Source organism: Erinaceus europaeus, chromosome 11 (assembly GCF_950295315.1).
Source record: "Erinaceus europaeus chromosome 11, mEriEur2.1, whole genome shotgun sequence".
In the NCBI taxonomy this organism is placed as follows: domain Eukaryota; kingdom Metazoa; phylum Chordata; class Mammalia; order Eulipotyphla; family Erinaceidae; genus Erinaceus; species Erinaceus europaeus.
The window spans coordinates 26,866,679-26,889,116 of record NC_080172.1 but is presented as its reverse complement, the minus strand read 5'-3'; the positions used below and the strand labels follow the sequence as shown (position 1 = coordinate 26,889,116).

The following is a 22,438-nucleotide window of genomic DNA, read 5'->3' as shown; positions in this document are numbered from 1 at the left end:
AAGCTCAGACTTGCAGGGATGCAGAAGTTACACAGGTTCCTACATTTAGTATGAGCCCAGATCAAATCAATGGGGTTCAGAGTTAATGGTATTTATATTTTGGAGCTACTCTCTGCCTTGATCCAGCTTTCTAATCCTATTTCCAATTATGACATCATCTCTCCAGATAGTATCTTTAGATTTCCTGCATGTTAGCTGTTGGACTCTGGAAAAAATTGGTAAAGTCATGGGCCTCTTGGAATATACCTAAAATAGACTTTCTAGCTTCTTCCAATATGAAGACCCCAAATCTCATCTGCTATATTCTTACCTTTAGGTTCCTGATTATTAAACAATTTGTTCTGCTTTATATCTTAATTTTTCAATCACCAAATTGCAGATGTTATCATGATGTCAACCTGACTTCCCTGGGCAGAGGAGCTCACTGAAGTGTCCTGGAAACCCACCTCTCCAGAGCCCTGCCCCACTAGGGAAAGATAGAAACATGTTAGGAGTATGGAACAACCATTCAATGTCCATGTCTAGTGGAGAAGCAATTATAGAATCCAGACCTTCTACCTTCCATACCCCATAATGAACCTGGGTCCATACTCCCAGAGGGGTAAGGAATATCCCACTGGAAATCTTCCAGTGAAGGGGATGGGTGTGGAACTCTGGTGGTGGCAATTATGTGGAATTGTACCCTTCTTATCCTATGGTCTTGTCTATCATTATTAAATCAATAAAACATCAATAAAAAGGAACCCATAATATATGGCATTATCACATGTGTAAAGTGGTATCTCATTGTGTTTAGTTGCCTTTCTTTGATAATTAGTGACTTTGAGCATTTTTATATGTCTGTTGGCCCTTTGGATCTCTTCTCTGATGAAGCATCTGTCCATATCCTCTCCCCATTTTGGGATGGGATCCTTTGTATTTTTATTGCTGAATTTAGTGAATTCAGATGTATATTCGTTTTCAACCTTTTGTTTGATGTGTGGCATGTAAAGATCTTCTCCCATGCCTTCTCCTTCAAGCAATACCTGTTTTCATTTATAAGATATCTAATGAAGAGGATTATACAGCAAAATTAGTTACTTGTTTGGGAAGGTGACCTTTAGTATAGACTTTGTTCCTCCATTCATTAGACTTCCTTTCTACCTTGTCTATCAGTGTGTGTGCTCTTCTTTCTGTCCAGAATGCAATTCATGATACCCCCTTTTCTATTTCTCAGTCACTTCAGATGAAGGTCATTCTGTGGATATTGGCTTTCGAATTGATATTGAAGACAAAGGATTCTACACAGAGAATTTCCATTCTGCAGCATGGGTTTTTCAAGGGGACGATGGGAATCCTGAGGACAGTCCCAGATGTCTCAGTAAAAAATGTGGACAAGTAGCTGGTAAGGCCACTGTGATGCTAAACAAATATATCTTAGAGAGCCTATGACGAGACTGCAGACAAGTCTCTGAAATCTGCAAACTGGAATATAGAATGAAATGCATAGAGAATAGAAATATATATATATATATGATGTTTTCATTATATTGTGAAAAGAATCTGAACCTATTAAAACTGTTTTAAGAGTTCATGCAAGGGCTAGTGAAATCATTCACTTGGATAGTGTGCTTCTTGGCCATGTACACAACCCAAGTTTTAGCCTAGCTCTCAGAACATTGAAGGAAGCTTCAGTGCTGTAATCTCTTTCTGCCTAAAATAATAATAATATCTAAAATATTCTAAAATTTTCTATCTAAAATAATAATAATAAAAATAATAACTGAAACATAGAACATTGATTCCAACATCAGAGTAAAGGTTATCATTGGAAAAACCATAGCCTTTTTAATTCTGAATGAAAAATACCACTTTTAAAAATGTGATTTACAACAATAAATTCTGATGTATACTAAATGTTCTAATACTGATTTTAAAGGACTTATATCTGAATTACAAATTTCAGCATGAAAACTTCCTGCACTGCAAATTTTTTTGTAAAATACAAGATGTAGAACTTTTTAAACCTTAAGTTTTGTTGCTATAATTAAAGGACCCTGATGAACAGTATATTATTTAGCTCAAGGAAGCAAAGGTTTAAGTTGAAACTATCTTTTAAATTATAGACTTATGGTTTAATGAATGATCACTATTTGTAGATGTTAAGATAATATACTTAGAGAAATTAAGACTACTAGAAGCCATCAAGAAATTCAGTGCTGTAGCAGAATGAAGAATCAATATACATAAATTCAAGATGTTTCTATACCAAAATAATGAGTCAGAGGAAAAAGTAATAAAGGAAGCAATTCCATTTATAATTGAGCACAATGGATAAGACACCTTGGAGTGAATCTAGTAAAGAACGTAAAAGACCTTTACAACAAATAGTATTAGATGCTGTTAAGAGATATAGAGGACAAGAGCAGCAAGTTAGTTCACTTAAATTGTATGCTGTTTTTGGCAAATGTGAGACCAGGTTTGAGCCCAGTCTCCACCACAATAAAGGAGACTTCAGTGCTATGGACTTGCACTGTCTAAATTAATTAAATAGAGGGTGACAGAAAGAAATGGAAGACTGTCCCTTGCTTATGGATTGAAAGAATAAACATTATTAAAATGACCATCCTAACAAAAGCAATCTACAGATTCCATACAATGCCTATCAAATTTTCTAAAGCATTCATCAAGAAAATTAACAAATTATCCAAAAATCTGTGTGAAACCACACACACATACACACACAGTCAAAGCAATCCTAAGAGAGAGAGAATATGGAGGTGTCATGCTCCCCAGCTTGAGTTTATACTTAAAACAATAGTAATTAAAACTGTGTGGCATTGGGAAAAAAAACTGGCACTTAAATAGATAGAATAGAATAGAGAGCCCAGAGGTAACCCCATACACAAAAAGACACAAAATATATGGAATAAGGATCAAAATCATTTAAAAGGAAGAAAATGTGATGCTTAACAAATGTTTCTGGGAATGGATAGTCAAATACAGAAAAATATAACTACATCAACACTTAACGCCATCCACCAAAATTAACTCACAATGAATCAAAAACCTGTATGTTAGACCTGAGACTATATAGTGCATTGAAGAAAACATTGGTAAAACACTGCATGGCCTTAACATCAAAGATGTGTTTGGAAACTTCCTTAAACAGGGAGAAATAAAACAAGGCTAGATAAATAGGACTATGCCAAAATGAAAAGCTTCTACACAGAGAAAGAAAATTCCACAAAGATATATAGGCAACTCAAAACTAGGAGAATATAAAATTATTCACACCATACATATGAAAAGAGATTAATTTTAAACATATACAAAAAGCATATGATTAAACAAAAAAATAATCCAATAAAAGTGGACAAAAGATCTGAATAGACAGTCTTCTTTTTTTCCTTTTTCTTTCTTTCATAGAGACAGAAAAAAATTGAAAGGGAAATGGAAGATAAGAGAGGGAGAAAGTGTTTAAGCGCACATAATGCAAAGCACAAGGACCGGCATTAGGATTCCAGTTCAAGCCCCTGGGTCCCCACCTGCAGGGGTGTTGCTTCACAGGCGGTGAAGCAGGTCTACAAGTGTCTATCTTTCTCTTCCCTACTCTGTCTTCCCCTCTTCTCTCCATTTCTCTCTGTCCTATCCAACGACAGCAATAACAACACCAACAATAAACAACAAGGGTAACAAAGGGGGAAAAATAAAATAAAAAATAAAGTTTCTTTAAAAAGGGAGAGAGAGAGAGAACGAACTACAACATTGTTTCACCACTAGTAAAGCTTCCCCCTGCAGGTAGGGATTAAGGACTTAAATCTGGAATGTTGTGCATTTTAGTGTATACTACTTCCCTGTCCCTTGCATAAGCAGTTTTCTAAGGAAGATATACATATGGACCACAGACATATGAAAAAATGTTCCATATCACTTCGCTTTGCCTCCAGGGTTATAGTTGGGGCTCAGTGCCTGCACTACAAATCCACTGCTCCTGGAGGCCATTTTTGTTGCCCTTGTTGTTGTTGTTGTTGTTGTTGTTGTTATTGCTGTTGTTGTTGGATAGGAAAGAGAGAAATCGAGAGAGGAGGGGAATATAAAGAGGGGAAGAGAAAGAAAGACACCTGAAGACCTGCTTCACGACCTGTGAGGCGACTCCCCTACAGGTGGAAAGCCGGGGGCTCGAACCGGGATCCTTGAGCCAGTCCTTCACATGCGCTTAACCCACTGTACTACCACCCAACTCCTGGTGTTTCCTTTTTATAGAGATAGGGATACTGAAGTATTATAGTGAGTGTGGTGGAGGACCATTTTAGCCTTGTGATCAATCCATTTTCAGTAAATAATGAAATTTTATGAAACTTAAATATATATTGCTGAAGCAATAAAGAAATTTAAGTTCATGAACTGTCCACCAGGAAGCAGCAAGTGAATCCAAGACTACAAATCTTAAAATATGATAAAAAAAAAAGTCTTCAGAATGAACATGGAACAAGTTACAAAACAATTCTCCCAGACGATAGAGCTACATAGTTGAGTTCTTCATTTATAGCCTTTATTGAATTGTTCATACTTTCATAAACATTGTTGACATTCAATTTGCCTGATTGAATAAAAGCAGCCTTAGTCTTGAAAGCAATAGCCATCTTAATAGTCTCATGTACTATGAAAACAAAACAGCAAACTTGATTTGGTTTTGAATCAACAGTAAAACATTTCATTCAGCATTTATCTGTTGAGCATCAATCTGTGTCAAACAGAAGTTAGCATCAGGAGGACAGATCAAGAAGATAACCTAAAGAAAACAAGTTTTTGAGAAATGGAGATATTAGAAATAAATTCCTTGAAGATCAGAAATAAAATTTATTTTCTTTTGTCCCCTGATTAGCTACTATCCTATTGCAGGCTGCTAAAATATTCATTGCTGTGTCCCTGATTTTCCCAATTCTACCTCTTAAATTATACTAAGATCTAGTTAGTGGCAGTCCAAATAGCCATTGCAAACAACTGCTGAAAGATAATTATATTAACAAATGACAGTTGGTACAAATAATGAGTTTATTTTCCTTTTCTGAAATAGAAAATAAAACTGAGTACAGAAGTGAGGGTGGAATAAGATAACACTTGTATAGTAACTTTGCTAATCTTTTTTCTGATGCTGTTTTCTGAAACAGAAACACAATGTTTCCTTACCACGTTTTGGGGAAACATTGCTTCTAAAATCCCCATGAAGAGACTTTGTTTATACCTTCCTTGAAAGTTGCCAATTTGGGGGCCAGGTGTTTTTGCAGCTGGTTGAGTGCACATGTTACAATGCTCAAAGACACGGATTGGAGCCCCTGGTCTCCATCAGCAAGGGGAAAACTTTGTGAGTGGTGATGTAGTGCTGCGGGTGTCTCTCCCACTCTGTCACCACCTTTCCTCTTGATTTCTGACTGTCTTTATCCAATAAATAAAGAAAAAAAAAATTTGTCTCCAGGGTTATTGCTGGGGCTTGGTGCCTGCACCACGAATCCACTGCTCCTGGAGGCCACTTTTTCCGTTTTGTTGCCCTAGTTGTTCATCACTGTTGTTATTATTATTATTGTTATTGCTGTCGTTGTTGCTGGACAGGACAGAGAGAAATCGAGAGGAGGGGAAGACAAAGAGGGGGAGAGAAAAACATCTGTAGTTCACTGCCTGTGAAGCGACCCCTCTGCAGGTGGGGAGCGGGAGCTCGAACCAGGATATCCTTCGCCAGTCCTTGTGCTATGCGCCATGTGTGATTAACCCACTGCCTGGCCCCAAAAATAAATTTTTTAATTGCCAATTTAGAAGTCCAGTGTCTACTACATAAATTCCTTGAGAAAAAAAATATCATTTTTTGGGGAGTCGGGCTGTAGTGCAGCGGGCTAAGCGCAGGTGGCGCAAAGCACAAGGACCAGCATAAGGATCCCGGTTCGAACCCCGGCTCCCCACCTGCAGGGGAGTCCCTTCACAGGTGGTGAAGCAGGTCTGCAGGTGTCTATCTTTCTCTCCTCCTCTCTGTCTTCCCCTCCCTCTCTCCATTTCTCTCTGTCCTATACAACAACAACAACAATAATAACGACAACAATAAAGCAACAAGGGCAACAAAAGGGAATAAATAAAATAAATACAAAAAATTTTTTTAAAAATTTATCATTTTTTATTTATTTATAAAACGGAAACATTGACAAAGCCATAGGATAAGAGGGATATAACTCCATACAATTCCTACCACCAGAACTCAGTATCCCAACCCCTCCCCTGATAGCTTTCCTATTCTTTAACCCTCTGGGAGTATGGACCCAAGTTCATTGTGGAATGCACAAGGTTGAAGGTCTGGTTTCTGTAATTGCTTCCCCACTGAACACGGGCATTGACAGGATGACCCATACTTCCAGCCTGTCTCTCTCTTTCCCTAGTGGGGCAGGGATCTTGGGAAGCAGAGCTCCAGGACACATTGGTGGGGTTGTCTGTCCAGGGAAGTCTGGTCAGCATCCTGCTAGAATCTGGAACCTGGTGGCTGAAAAGAGAGTTAATATACAAAGCCAAACAAATTGTTGACCAATCATGGACCTAAAGGCTGGAATAGTGCAGATGAAGAGTTGGGAGGTCATCCATTTTGTAGATAGCTAGTAGGTATATTTTAGTTAAACTCCAGAGGGCCTGTGGCTATACAAGTTTTTTTTTTTCCTTTTTTTTCCCTGAGCCTGACATCTGATATGCAGGTGGATCCAAGTTATTGTCTGGGGAGATGATTTCATGGCTGGAGAAAGGACTGGAAAGCTGGATCATGGAAGACAGTAGGTCCCTAATATGGGAAAGAGGTATAAATATTGTTGACTGTAAACCCCATTGATTGATGTGATCTGGGGCCCATATTCAGCTTAGGAGCCCATGTGACCTCTGCATCCCTATAGATGTGAGCTCACATTCTGTGGTCATGAGTAGGAATGTTCCAAGCTGCCCCAATATCAGGACCCATCTTCCTCAGATGTAGCATAGAATATGTTGTCTAGCCTCCCTTCAGAAGATGGAACATTCTCTACCATTGTTGATCCAAGTTTAGGGCAAGGTCCTATGGGGGCCCACAAAGGGGTCTCTTTTGTTGTTCCTGATAGAGATGATGACCGGTAACAATGGAGAAAGCGATTTATTTGAAGTCTAGGCCCATCATATTTGTTTAGGAATCTCAGGACTCCCAGATTAGGGCCCTAGCTGATAGGGTGGCCTGAGAGTGACTAAAGAGTCATCGTTAAAGTATGCCAGTCTCTTGCCCTTATTCAGCTTTTGCAGTCCTTGCTTTGCTAAAGTTAGCTTTGGAGTAAGTGAGAGAACTGTAATAGGAAGTAGGTGAGGAGGGTATCTAAGTCTAAGTAGACACTATTTCATTATAAACTTTAAGTCAGGAGCATAGGACCATAGGACTGTAGGTCCGTAGGACGATTCTCATGTGAAGCTAGTAAAAACAATGAAAATTCACGTTAAGACTAAAAAAATATGACCAGGATTTCTTCAGAAACTCAGTAGTACACAAGCCCCAGGGCCAGCTAGAAAAGTTTCTCCTAGACAACTTCCCAGCAGCAAAATAAAGAACGTCAAACTACATTGCTTCACTTCAGGGATTGAATTAAAGCAAAAGTAATGTTAAATATTCCTATTGTGACCTCTTAATTAACTCAAATAGGCCACAAATGAATCTAGACAAACATAATCAGGGGATTGGAAAGGTGTGGTGAGGGAGGGACCCTCCAAGTCTTAAGAAGCCATGCTCAGGGACTTCCAGAGGCATGACTATGGAGTGGGAGCTGTTTCAGATCACACTTCTGATAAATTAAAACAAAACAACAAACACTCACTTGAAAAGTCAACAAAAGACAACCAGGATCTCTCCAGAAAATCACTAAGCCACAGTGAGTGGCTACATATAGTTAAAAAGCCCTCAGCGCCTGCAGGGAAGATAAATCACAGTCAAATTCTCTACAGCCTAACAAGGGAGTACCATCTGTTTCACCTTGGGGATTGAGGTAAAGCAAAAAAACAAACAAAAACAACTTAAAATTTACAAGTAGCAACACTTAGGGAACTCACTTAGACACAAGTCAATCCAGGTTAAGTATGGTATGATCAGTGGATTGAAAATAGGTGACTGGGGGGAACCTTCAAGACTCAAGAAACCGTGCTCAGCATAAGAAGGCACCACCTCACTATTCTAGTTGTCTACTTCTCTCCTCAGTTTGAACACTAGAGACCCTACCTAGCATCTGCAAAAGGCAGTGGTGCCACCATTAGAATAACAGCCCCACCTACTCTTGAGACACCAAAGATGAACTGACTTCAGGAACCTAGAAACCAAAGACCAGACCTCACACAACACCTCTCCACTCCAAAAACCACCAAAAGAATACCACACTGCTATAAGGATAAAATTAAATACTACTTGAAAAGTCCTTAGGGCATTTTTATTAGGTTTGGCATAATAAACAAGTAATAAATAGAAGCCATTCATATCTATAAGTAGCTGATTGTTAAGTCAAATGACTTCTCCCTCTGCTTCTTTTCAGTTCGAGAGCGGACTGTAAGGCTGTTCAAAGGAACTGGAGATTATCCCTGGGGATTCCGAATTCAATTCTCTAAACCCATAGTGGTGACTGAAGTGGATGCTAGTAAGTTGTCTCACTCGTAACAGCTTTGATTCAGGCCAGAACTATTCTCTCAAGCCTGCATGATACACTAATAACTTTCAATATCATAGTCCTTGAAAGCATAAAAAAAACAGTAGAAGCAATTTCTAAGTCTCTTATTTATCAAAAACTCATGATGTTTGACTATTTTCCATATCATGTTCAAATATGTTTTAAGATTATGATTTCTTGATGAAATGTAGTCTTCTGTTTCTATACTACATTGGCTGTCTTGGCAAAGAAAAGCCCTTGTCACCTATGGAAACAGACTAAAACTTTGGAGATAAGAACGTTCTTTTTAAAAAAATTTTTTTTTAATTTTATTTATTTATTTTCCCTTTTGTTGCCCTTGTTGTCATTGTAGTTATTATTGTTGTTACTGATGTCATCATTGTTAGATAGGACAGAGAGAAACAGAGGGAGGAGAGGAATACAGAGAGGGGGAGAGAAAGATAAACAGAACTGCTTCACTGTCTGTGAAGTGACTCCCATGCAGGTGGGGAGCTGGGGGCTCGAACCAGGATCCTTATGTCAGTCCTTGCGCTTTGCGCCACGTGCACTTAACCCGCTGTGCTACCACCCAATTCCCGATAAGAAGGTTCTTATAAAGGGCCAGGTGGTACTGAACTTGAGGTTCACTTCACACCCCTTGTGCCCACCTGCAGGGGGTATTTTCATGAAGCAGTGCTATAGATGTCTGTCTCTTTCCATCTCTATCTCTTCTTCCTCTCTCAAATTGTCTATGTCCTATAAAGTCTAAGAAAAATAAAATAATGATTTCTTTTAAAAAAGAAGGTTCTTATGAATATGCAGTTGTTTATTTGCTAGTATCTAATAGTTTTTAGGACTTGCATTCCTAAATTACTTTCTTTGTGGCTTATCAATTTTTTCTTCTTTATAACCTATCATACTGAAAATCAATACCTAAAGAAATAGGTTCTTCACTCTTTAGTCCACAACATGATGATAAACTGAGTTAAAAGCTTGGGAAAAAAAACAGAACCCAAACAAATGGACTTAAAGCAGTGTAAGATGAGATATCTACACCCAATATGGTACTTCAGGAGAAGGTTAGTAAGGTTTCCAAAGAATGTGACCACCAGAGTCTCTGGAGGTCTTGAGAAAGGGTGGACTTAGACCGTAGTTGCCATCTAAGTGTGAATACTTCAGAGTCAGGAACTCAGTTTGATCCATCATTTTATCCTCAATATCTGTGCAGATTCCCAAAGGCAGAGTAACATAGGAGCCAAAAGGTGCTTGTTGAATGACTGTGAGTGCCTTGAGTACATGAAAATCCCGGACAGCATGGTACAGAGAGTGAGAGTTAGCCCATGCCTGCAACTTTGGGAGAACCACAGTGGTTTGCAATGGAGGGACTGGGAATCCAGAACTCTGGTAGTGGGAATGGTATGGAATGGACGTATACCCTGTTGACAAGTAACTTTGTAAATCAATTTTAAATCACTAATAAAAATAAATAAATAGAAAGAGATAGTTAGAGAAGATTACCAGCCCAATAGCATTGTAACCCTTCTTGCTCTGCTTTTCACCCTGATTCCTTCTCTGGTGCAATTTTCATCACTGTCAGAATCACACTTCACTGTCTCTTGTCAATATATGAGGGTGTTCAGTTATATGCACTATGTTTCCATGAGAATCTACTCTTTTTTAAAAAATATTTATTTATTGGATAGGTACAGACAGAAATCGAGAGGGTAGGGGAGATAGAAAAGGAGAGAGAGGTGCCTGCTGGATGGCTTCACCACTCACAAAGCTTTCCTCATGCAGGTGGGGACCGGGGCTCAAACCTGGGTCCTTGCACATTGTAACATGCATGCTCAACCAGGTGCACCACTACCCAGTCCCTGAATTTTATTCTTATCTTTAAATAAGTGGATGGCTATTCAGCTCTGATAAAGGCCAGAGCATAACAGCTACAGCCCATAGTTATTATCTCCTAGCCAAGCATTCCACAGTCATAAGTAATAACAATGGGTAGCAAACCACCAATTCTTTAGAGTAATGAAAATTTTTCTAGTTCCTAGTGCATGATGACAGAGAAAAGAAATGTTGAACACCTAGATAAAATGTGAGTCATTCCTGGTACATTAAGAAAGTTAAGTTTTACAGTTTTAGGATGTTTGTCCTAAAGAAACTTTGTACAAGTTGTAACTTGGGCTAAGTCATTAATAGCACAGCTTTTATGTAACACAGATATAGTCTCCTATAAGCATGAGGGATTATCTAAGTACTAAGTAATCCAGTTAAAATTTTCTCATTCATAGTTCAGGGGATAGCATAGTAACTACAGCGTTGGGCTTGAGAGCATGAAGTCCCGAGTTGCACCCGTGGCACTCATACGCCAGAGTTATGCTCTGGTTCTCTCTTACCTCATCATTCTACTATTAATAAACAAACCATCAGGAAAGTTTCATACTCACCAATACTTTTGAAGAAAGAAATTTACTTACTTATAATATCAAAATAGAAATCAAATTTATTTTTAGTAGAAACCTCTGAGAGATGAAGGAAATTCAGTTTCATGGGATAATTGTTAGGATCAGAGTGTTTGATATTTTGGTTCTCACAGGTAATCTGTACCATAGAACTTGAACTTGATAATATGATTTCCGTGTAATAGATGTTTACATTAAGGCTCAAATGGTTATCTGACTTAGTTGTGGCTATATAGAAACATCATACTTGTTATTATACAACTATAACATGACTAATGAAGGCTCAGGACTTTGACCTCTGGAATCAGAAAGATTTTGTTGTTGTTTTCCCTCTATGACTTACATCATTTATGACTCTGTTGCAGTTAAAGACACTAACTCAAAGTGGTTTGAACACTGTAGGCATTGAGTGATTCACAAAAGATAAAGTATATAAGATAGTATAGGAGTTTGATGTGTTTCTGTGGCTCAGTTACTTCATCAAAGGTATGATTTCTTTCAGCCCCTTGGCCCAGATTCTCTTGGTATTTCATGTTTCCCATTTGAATCCCCAAAATCCTGGCAGTTCTCATTTTACCACATAATTATCAAGAGAGGGGACTGCCTTCAAGCTTCAAATATCCTCATGCTTTATTGTTCCCAGGGGACCAGAGAGAGTTATTTTATTTAAATCAGATGCAAAGAGAATGGCATTGTCCAGCACCCAGTTACTAGGAAACTAGGGCCTATTCTTGGTCTGATAGTGAAATACCTTTCACAAGTTGCCACACATTAGAGAAGTTGTTGTGAGAGAACCTCAGAGAACTTTCTAGTCCACTAGTCTCAAGTCACACTGACCCAGTGACACTGCTGTATACCTAACAAAGTGAATAATAGCCCATGAACAAATGGTACTGTGTTTCTTCATGATTTACTATATCTTCCATCTCATCATGTTCTTCAAAAATCACACAATTCTGACTTGATAGATAGTTTAGAGTAGTGATGTGCCATTCAGACAGCCTAGGCTCAAGTCCAAGTACCACATGGTAGTACCAGAGACTACAAGAAGCTCTGGTCCTATGGTAGTCTCTCCTCTTCCTCCTGTTCTTTCTCTCCTACTCCTCCTCCTCCTTGCTCTCTCTCCCTCTCTCCCTCTCTCTTTCTCTCTCTCTCTTTCTCTCTCTCTCTCTCTCCCTCTCTCCCTCTCTCTCCCTCTCTCTTTCTCTCTCTCTCTCTCTCTCCCTCCCTCCCTCCCTCCCTTCCTCTTCTCTCTATCTGAATGAAAAGTGGTCCATGGAACAATGAAATCAAACATGTGCAAAGCCCCAGACCCACTAAACAAATAACTATTTTTAATTGCAAATAAACATCTCACTATTCTTGTCAAAGAGCTGCCTGTGAATTTTTCATGATTCAATTGACCTATTTTATTCTTAAATTCTAAGAAAAATAGTGAATACATTAAAAATCACATCAGTTCTGAGATATACAGTGAAACTAGCATCGACACAGATATTTGTAGTTGAGCAAGACTGAATGTATTATGTAAAATAGCTTCTTAAGACTCTCTTAAGCTTCTTATATACCCATTGTCCCTTGGTCTCACTGAATTCTAAAAAGAATCTTACCTTTTTTTCTTTATCAGTCTTCTTTAGCAATACACTACAGTTGTTTCATCATTAAAACTCCAGTGCAGTCCAATAATCAAAGAATTGCCTGTCAGCCTATTGTAGTAATAAAATGTTGTGAATACTTATCCACTCTAGAAATCTTTCTTCCCCTAGGAAAGGTCTGCCTTCCAGACAGATTCTCTTTTTCTTTATTTTCCCACCTATTTCCTGCTCTTCAAGAATTTCACTTCTATACCTTAAACATACTCAGTTTTTACCCGTTCCTCTTTTGCACATTTTCCGATTAAAAATTAGCTCTTCTACCTTATGGCATTAAAAAAATATGAATAAGTTAGAAACAGATTTGAGTTTACTTATAGGGGCTGATGGTGGCGTACCTGGTTAAGTACACAAAGCCAAGTATCCAGGCTGGATTCCCCGCTCCCTTTTTGCAAAGGGAGGGCTTCTTGAGCTGTGAAGCAGGTCTGCAGATGTCTGTCTGTCTTTCTCACTTTTTATCTCCCTCTCCCCACTTGATTTCTCTCTTCCCAGGGATAACCCTGGAGTTCAAAAAAAAAAAAAAAGGAAAAGAAAAGGAAAGGAAAGAAAATAAAAGAAAAGAAAGAAAGATAAAAGAAGTTACTTAGTAACATAGGAAATTACCTTTTATCAATTTCTCTAACCTAAAAATTAAATACAAATATGAAAACAGATGCACAGAAATTGAGAGAAATTACTAGGATTGACAAAGGAAAGAGCATGCATGCATTGGCACAACAATCTTCAGACTACCATGCAAGTCTGACCTTGTGCAAAGGGAGAGAAATGTGATTGGTTAGGAATAACCTTGAACCATGGTTTAACTTTAAGAAATTCTGATGTAGAGGGCCTGGTGGTGGTGCACACAATTAAGTGCACATAGTACTAAGCATAAGGACCCACACAAGGATCCCAGTTCGAGCCCCGGCTCCCTACCTGCAAGGGGGAAGTTTTATAAGAGGTGAAGCAGGTGTCTTTCTCCCTATCATCCCTCCTCTCTTAATTTCTCTCTGTCTTATCTCATAAATGGGAAAAAAATGGTCTCCAGGAGCAGAAAGAAAGAAAGAGAGAGAGAGAGAGAGGGAGAGAAAGAAAGGGAAAGGAAAGGAAAGGAAAGGAAAGGAAAGGAAAGGGAAGGGAAGGGAAGGGAAGGGAAGGGAAGGGAAGGGAAGGGAAGGGAAGGGAAGGGAAGGGAAGGGAAGGGAAGGAAAGGAAAGGAAAGGAAAGGAAAGGAAAGGAAAGGAAAGGAAAGGAAAGGAAAGGAAAGGAAAGGAAAGGAAAGGAAAAAGGAAAGGAAAAAGGAATGGACAGGGAGAAATTCTGGGGTAGTAGCATAATGGTTATACAAAAGAAGAAAACTTTCATGCTTGAAGTTCCAATGTCCCAGGTTCAATTCTCTTAAACTAGAACCAAGCACTGTTCTGGTTAAAATAAAATAAAATACATTTTTTAAAAAAGAAGAAGAAATTCTGAGATATACTGATAGGAAGCTCCAGAGCAATGAGTGTCTATTTGAGAAACCCAGACTTAGATAAGTAGTCTGATTCCACTATCTTTTCTCCAAATTTAGAAACTGTGGCTTCCCAGGAAGAATTTAACCTCTGTATGAGATGAGATGGATTAGAAAGTGTGGTAGTTGAAAACTTTGAGTGAACTGCAATCCTCACATCATATGCTCTTGATGGTGTATCTGGATATACATTTAAGACTTCCACAAATGCTGTGGAATAGAAATTCCTTGTGGAGGAGAGGGAAGCAAGTTGATATCAAATAATTCTAATGAAGGTGTTACTAACCCTACTTTGAAAATAAAACATAGAAAAAATTAAAGAACACCTAAATTAATGTGAGGAAAAACATGTATCATTCATAAATGTTAACATTTAAAAATACAATTTCTTTCCTAAACTGACCTATAGATATAATTCTGTTTAAAATTCTAATCAAGATTTAGTTTTTGCTTAAGTTGGTAAAAAAAAAAAAATTCCATTATTCAATAAATTCTAAAATATTTATAGCAAAAGAAAAAGGCCAATTGCTAAGCTGAAAATTATTTCATCCATGAAACAAGTCTTTTATTCTATAATTAGATGTTAAAATGCAAATGCATGAGTATATTTATACTTTGATGTGAATGAATTTCAATTAAAGCTTAATCAGTTAATAGACTATGGAGATGGCCACTTAGCAAATAATCCTCACAATGATTAGGCATGGGACAGAGTTTACCCAAATGTGGGATTTGGAAACTGGAAGAGTGAACAGAAAATAACCTTGGGAAAGAAAGCAGAAGAGGAACTTAGTGATGATAAAGGATAAAGATTATAATCTTTGTCCAGTGTCACTTTTACTTGGCTCCTCAGTAAGTCCAATTTGTTTGCTTCAAATCTGCAAAAGCAAACAAACAAAAATCAGTCCTGTGTTGACTAATGTCTATACAGACACAAAGACACAGCTTCTTATCATAAAAAATCGTTTCAGATGTTTTACAGTTCTCAAAAGTCATTTAGCTTAAAAGAAGTAAACGCTTATTCCTGAGAGTGTATTCAAACATATTTTACAGTTTACCAAACCGATTTCTCTCCTCCCTCTTCCTCTATCCATTTTTCTTTTTATTTCTTCTTTCCTCTCTTTATTCTCATGTTCCCCTTTCTGCTTCTTACTATACATGATTACTTTAAACAGAGAAATAAAGGGATTCATAAAGAAAACAAAAATGACTATTCTAAAAATTAAATGGTCTGACTTTGCATGTTTACAGATTTTTTTGCAGCATATCCCAAACTGTGATACACTTTTTGTGCCTGTCTAGATAAAATGACTAAGCACAGTTTAATAAGTGCTCTGATTTCTTTAATTTCTGATACCTTTGCAAGTGCTCAACTGAGACAGTTAACAGCATCTCATCCATTCAAATGTAGAACAAATCAAAATATTTGCATTGCAAATGACTTTGTATTTAGGAGGCCCAGAGGTTTTGTAATAGGAAAAGCTGAGGCATCTCTACTGCAGCAGAAATGGCACAATAGATAGTTAACCTAGCATTTTATTCAGCATCAGAAAATGCTGCCCTGGCAGGGATTCATGTAGCTGCTGAGTCTCCTTTCTCTTTTTTAAATATATTCCTCCAAGCTGGAGAGCAACCTCTGAAAAGCATTGTCTAGTCAAATCTGCTAAATGAGGGGTTGAGGGACTTTAAAATTACACATATTTTCAGCACTTCTGAGAATCTCATTCACACCACAAAACATTGTTCTGGATGCACCAGAGAGGCTTAATTACACACTGAAGCTAAAAAGATAAAGCAGGAAGACCTGTAGGTGGGATGGAAATGATTATCTATAAGTATACAGAGATGAAGCTTGCCTGTAGATTACATAACTAATTGCCCACACCCAGCTGGCACTTGCGTGAACATTTTCTATGAAAGCCTAAATGCTTGTGAGGTCTGTTGGCATAAACAAAAGAAACAGATGTTCCAACTTTGATACCATGCAAACTTGAAAAGAAAACTATACATCAAGACAAGGGCAAGCCTTAGAGAAAATTATGGACCAGCCCATCTTTCTGGAAGCTCTAAGATTTTAAATGGTACTGCTATAATACATTTTTTTCAGTGAAAAAGACAAGTCCCTTTTTCGATTATAAGGTTTTCAGATACTGCATTATATTCAAATAACACATGAGAGGATGGGGTAGTTCAGCATTTAGTTCTATGCAAGCAAGTATTCCTTTGGGGGAAAAAAAAAAACAGAAAATCATGGTTTGATTTGTGTAGGATGTATACTTCATCAGTTTCTAAGGTCGGTTTCATGGAAGACAAAGACTTGTATGGTATATTTCAGGGTCACCTTAAAAATATCTCCCTCCTCCAGGAAGTTCTAATGACTCAAATCCATGCCATAATGACTAAATAAATTTAAAAATGTGTAAAATGCATTGTGAAATAGAAGGACTACCTGGTAGAGTGCATACTTTACCACACAAATGAGTTCATGCCTCCAGCACCACCTGGGAAAATCATTTGTGGTGTCCAGGGAAGCTTCATGGAGAGTGACTCAATAACTTGAAGTCTCTCTCTCTCTCTCTCCCCCCCTCTCCCTCTCCCTCTCCCTCTCCCTCTCCCTCTCCCTCTCCCTCTCCCTCTCTCTCTTCTTTCCTCACTGTCTGTCTCTGTTTTCCTCTCTGTTTCTAACTGAAATATTAAAGAAGAAAAAAAATAGGAGCCTGCCATGTATGATGGAATCTCACATTCACAAAAATCTGCTGCCAAAAAGAAAAACAGAAGGAGGAAGAGAAGGAAGAGAAGGAGAAGAAGGAGGAGGAGAAAATTGGTCTGGGAACAGTAGAAGTGGACCCATGCAAGACTGGGCATTGCAAAAATAAATAAGAGCTATTTCCATGTTGTTGAATTCTTTAAGTAAAATAATAGTAGTAGTAGTAGTAGTAATAGTTAAAATATTAATAGTTAAGGTTAATAGTTCATGTAGAAGAGATCTGTTATCACACATCCACACCTTCCATATGCAGTGTATGACTTCACAACTTGTCAGTCATTTATCATGTATTGGTCAGAAAAATATATCAAACATCTCTCTCCACTTCCATCATATTCCTTCACACCTTTTTTTAGCTATGATTTACTCTCCAAATCTCCAGACATCATATCCTCAGTCTTTGTTATCCTTACCTCCTTGATTATATTATTGTTGATAAGGCTATTATGATTTTGCTTATGCTTATGGTATCACTATAAAACAGTAAGTCATCTTCAATCTGAAACCTGTCTCTTGCATTCAGTGATTTTTTTTTCTAGACAGAAGGAGGTGGTAGGGAGGGAGAGGGACAGAGAGACACCTGCAACACTGCTTCACCACTTGCAAAGCTTTTGCCCTGCAGGTGGGGGTGGAGGGTTTGGATCTGTGTCCTTGCCCATTGTAACATGTGCGCTCAACCAAGTGTGCCGCTACCCAGCTCCTGGTTATAACTTCTGATTCCATTTCTTAGGTTTGATACTGTTCTATCAGTCCAGTCACCAATCTCGATTTTCTCTTCTCACTCATGGTTATCTTAATACATATATTGCATATGCAAACCGCTTTCTTTTAAAGTCCATTATACCTCATTAAATAAACAAGACATTAAGATGAATGCTTCATTAAATAAACAAGACATTTTATTTGTCCATAAAGTACTTGTAGCTCATTAAGAATAGAAAGACATATACACAAACTATTGCAATCAAATGTTTCAGGGAGTAAGGCAGTAGCACAGCAGGTTACGTGCACGTGGCGCCAAGCTCAACGACCTAAGTAAGGATCCCACTTCAGCCCCCAGCTTCTCACCTGCAGGGGAGTCCCTTCACAGCCAGTGAAGCAGGTCTGTCCACAGGTGTCTATCTTTCTCTCCCCATCTCAGTCTTCCCCTCCTCTCTCCATTTCTCTCTGTCCTATCCAACAACAACAATAATAACTACAACAACAATAAAAAAACAAGAGCAACAAAAGGGAAAATAAATAAATGAATAAATAAAAATTTAAAAAATAAAATGTTTCAGGTCCTGTGACATATTTTTTTATTATTATACTTTCCATTTCTTGTTTCAGGAGTCATATTGCAGGCATTTATTAATTCTAGTATCCTTGCTGGTGTGCTTAACTTAATCTTTCCCTATGCTAAATTAATCTTCTGAAAAACCTAGACATATCTATTGTCTGCTCACAAACCTCTAATGACTTTCTGTTATTGAATACAAAGCCCCTATCTTCATATTCAAGGGCCTTTCTACACTATCTTTCCAACTTTCTTCTTCATAGCTACTCTTCTTATCCAAACCTGTTTCAGTAAATCTGAGGAATTTTTGAATCTTGATTTAAAATATCCTGCCTTTATGTCTTAAAAGACTTTTTATGTCCTTAAAAGACTTTTCTCTCTTGACTTGCTGATTGTTCACTTTGCTTACAAAAATAAATTATGGTTTGTGAAAAATAAATTATGGTTTGTCACATTAAAATTTAGTATGGACTTTCTTGGCTAGAGAGTTTATCCCACATAATATTGGAATGTTCTAAAAAATAGTTCTTGAATTCATCATGTACATTTTACGGGCAGATGGGATCAAATATGGATGATGTCCATGAGTTAGTGTTTATGAGCCAACTTTATCCTCACATTCCAATGGCTAGACCTCAGTTATATTGTAGACCAAAGTCCAAGGGAATGTGTGAAAAGTTATTCAGTTGTGAGCCCAGATAGAAGAGGAATAGGGTTTGTGATTACCCAGCAATCTCTACCACCTAGTCCTTCTCATTATGGAGTAAATAATTTATTAAAATCACAATAAGCTCCATTTCCTCTGGAAATAACTTCTTTTTAATTTTTGTATTATCTTTATTTATTTATTGCATAGAGAGGAGAGACTGGAAATCAATTCTTAACTACTCCCGTGGGAATGAAAATTCTTTTTTCCTGAAGTTTTATAATACCTTTTGTTCTCATTTATGTTATTAGTCACTTACTGACTACGGTTATTTTTCTTTTTTGTTTATGTGTCTTTTTTTCTCAATCAAATTCTAAACCTAGATATGTAATTGTGGGTTCTTCATTTACTTCGTATGTATTTCTTGGAAGTTTACTATATGTGGCATTATATTCAGTATCAAAAAGGTAAAAATGTGATTAGAAGCTGTCTTGATGTCCTTTTGGAATTCAATACAGATGGCATGTCCTTGGAGTCTTTTCGGATTATGCAGAAACCCTTCAAATGTTGGATGTACTATTAGATTTTAATTATCACAAGGATGATATCATATGAATAAATGGGAAATGAAAATTTTGCTTGTAGCTTATCTCCTTGCATTGAAAACCATTTTTATTCAAGCGGAGAGTGCCTGCTCTAATATTATAAGCAGGATTAGACAAACTGTAGCCTTTACCAAAGCCACTCAAAATTATGTTAAACTCATTAATAAAGTTGTGCATTAAGATTAATATTTTTTAAAATCTGAGACACTCTAGGAAATGATAGCTTCATATTGCTGCTAATACTTTACATGCTTATAAGCAGTGCATATGCACCAATAACTCAGATCTAAGAAAGCAGAAATGGGTTCGAATTTAAATGAAAAGGAAAAGAAAATAGATTTAAACTGCTGTAGAAAGAAAAATTGATCAAGTGCATAAGAGACACTATTTAAAAAATGAATTGACCTTGAAATGATTTGTTATGTTTTGTTTGCTTGCTTTTTTTTTTTTTACTTCTTATTGGATGTGTTACAGTAAATATAGATGCCAGAAAATCAAGGGATAAAATAAATAGCTTCTGGAGAAGTCCTCCCCACCTTCCAAAGCTTAATCCTAGGGCTGAAGCTATTTTTGGTTTCCTCACTGAGATGCCTCAGAAAGAAGCCTATATAATGAAAGTAAAAGCAGCTCTTTCTTTTTTCTTTGACTACTTCAGGATCTGTTTTTGCCACAACTTTATAAGTATTTCAATTACTTGTTCCCTCAACAATCCTGCAAAGAAGCTCTACCCCCACCCCCTTTTTATAGATGAAGATATTGAGGTTAAGTGATTTTCTCAGGGTTACAAAGAGACCTAGCAGCAATGAAGGAATGAGAACTAGCAGTTCAACCTTCTGGTGGATGAATAGATTGAGTTTCTGAGCAGCCTTGCTATTATATTGCAAAAAGGCCACGCAGTAGCCTGACTGAATGTACAAAGAGACCAAGCCCTGGAAATGAAAGGGAGGCAGTGAGAGTAGCATTTTTCCTTCTTATTAATGGCATAGGCAATTGTCTAAAGTTGGAAAGAAAGGCCTTCTAGAGAAAGAGCCTTTCAAAAAGTGGATAAACAGCAGGGCATTTTATCTGAGACCCCCCCCACCCCCTCAATGGGACCCTTGTTGTCTGTCTCCTTCCAGACAGTGCAGCAGAGGAGGCTGGGCTGCAGATTGGAGATGTGGTACTGGCTGTCAATGGCACTGAGGTCACCAGTGTGGAGCATGCGGAAGCTGTGCACCTTGCAAGGAAAGGTAGGTGGTCTCCATCTCCAATTCAGAGGCAATCCGATGCCACAGAGAGCTCTAAATACATCAGCATTCAAATTCCAGGAGGATATAATTCAGAATGGGTATAATTGCATCCTTTAATGGCATATTTTTTTTGGTATTGTTTTTATGGGAACTAAACCACATTTCTCTCCCCATCCTTACCTCTGGATTGATGACCAGTCACAAAAAGTGAAACCAGAAAATGTTAATAAGAAAAATGTGCTGTTAGTTACTAAAGTATTTCTTCAAATTCCTTGCCGTGGAAAAACTCACCATAATGATACTCTCTTTAAAACAATTTACTGCTTCCTTTCATTCCTTCTTCCCTCTGCCCGGTCCTCCCTTTTTTGTCTCCCTCCCTTCCTTTCTCTTCATTTTATTAGTTTTCTTCTCATCAGAATTTATGGTTACTTCTTCAGATTGTGATATTATAAAAAATGAAAACGACAGGAAGAAATCACTATATAAATTCTTGGTAGAGTAGTCTAAGGCCACTTGACCCCCTTCCATACAGGAGTTTAATGCTGGTAGTTAACAATTTATGTCCAATACTACTCACACTAAACACTGTAGAATCGTTATGCCATTTTCCTCTCTGCAAGACAACTGATCTCTTAGATGTCACAATGCAAATACTTATCACTCCCCCCACACATACACCCACACAAACACACATACATTACAACCATCCAAAAATGAGCAGCCGGGGAATGAATTATTTTATGAGTTAAGTCCCTTATAAAACTCCTACACCAACAGTAGGTAAAAAGGAGTACAAAAGGAAAACAATAAATGACAGATAGTAGGGGAGAAACATCATAGGAGTTAAGAATTAATCTAACAAAAATTTTCATGAAGGGGACCTAGTGGTGGAAGTACAAGGACCAGAGAAACAATCAGGTTTCCAGCCCCTGGCTCCCCAATTTCAGGGCGTCATTTCACAAGCCATGAAGCAGGTCTGCAAGGGTCTAGCTTTTTCTGTCCCTCTGGATCTTCCTCTGTCCTCTCAATTTCTCTATGTTCTATTTAAAAAAAAATTGAAAAAATGACCACAGGAGCAGTAGATTCCTAGGGCAGGCACCAAGTCCCAGTGATGTGGGGGTGGGAGTGGGAGTGGGAGGGAAATAGCTTGATGGTTATGCAAAGAGACTCTCATGCCTGAGGCTCCTAAGTACCTACCCCATATCACCATAAGCCTCCATGGGTGGCCAACACTATATCTTTTCTTCTCCAAAACAGAAGTTTCCGGGTGCATCTGGGTGACAAGTCTAGCAGATGGAGACTTGTCTCAAGTGGCCTCCCCCAGGGCTCTGTTCTGGCTCCTACGCTATTTAATATTTACATCAATGACCTCCCAGAAACTTCTTCAAGGAAGTTCATCTACGCCGTGCAACTCAGACATCCAAGTTCGACATCCTTGAGGAAACACTCACGAAAGACATGTCTCTGTTGAAAAATAAAATAAAATATATAAATATGTTTTTTATATATAACAGGGGCTGGGTACCCAGGTGGCACACCTGGTTGAGCACACATGTTACAGTGTGCAAGGACCTCAGGTTCAAAATCCACAGTCCTTCACAAGTGGTGAAGCAGGGCTACAGGTGTCTCTCTGTCTTTCTCCTGCTCCCTAT

At 37.9% G+C, this 22,438-nt stretch overlaps 1 protein-coding gene across 1 annotated transcript in view; it reads left to right on the top strand.

Moving 5' to 3' along the window:
* PDZPH1 (uncharacterized) overlaps positions 1-22,438 on the top strand; it is a 128,396-nt gene that overhangs the window by 24,160 nt on the left and 81,798 nt on the right. Inside the window, exons 4-6 of the mRNA XM_007526815.3 lie at positions 1,217-1,384; positions 8,547-8,648; positions 20,676-20,786. Coding sequence (XP_007526877.2) covers positions 1,217-1,384; positions 8,547-8,648; positions 20,676-20,786 — 381 coding nt within the window. The remainder of the gene's footprint in view (positions 1-1,216; positions 1,385-8,546; positions 8,649-20,675; positions 20,787-22,438) is intronic.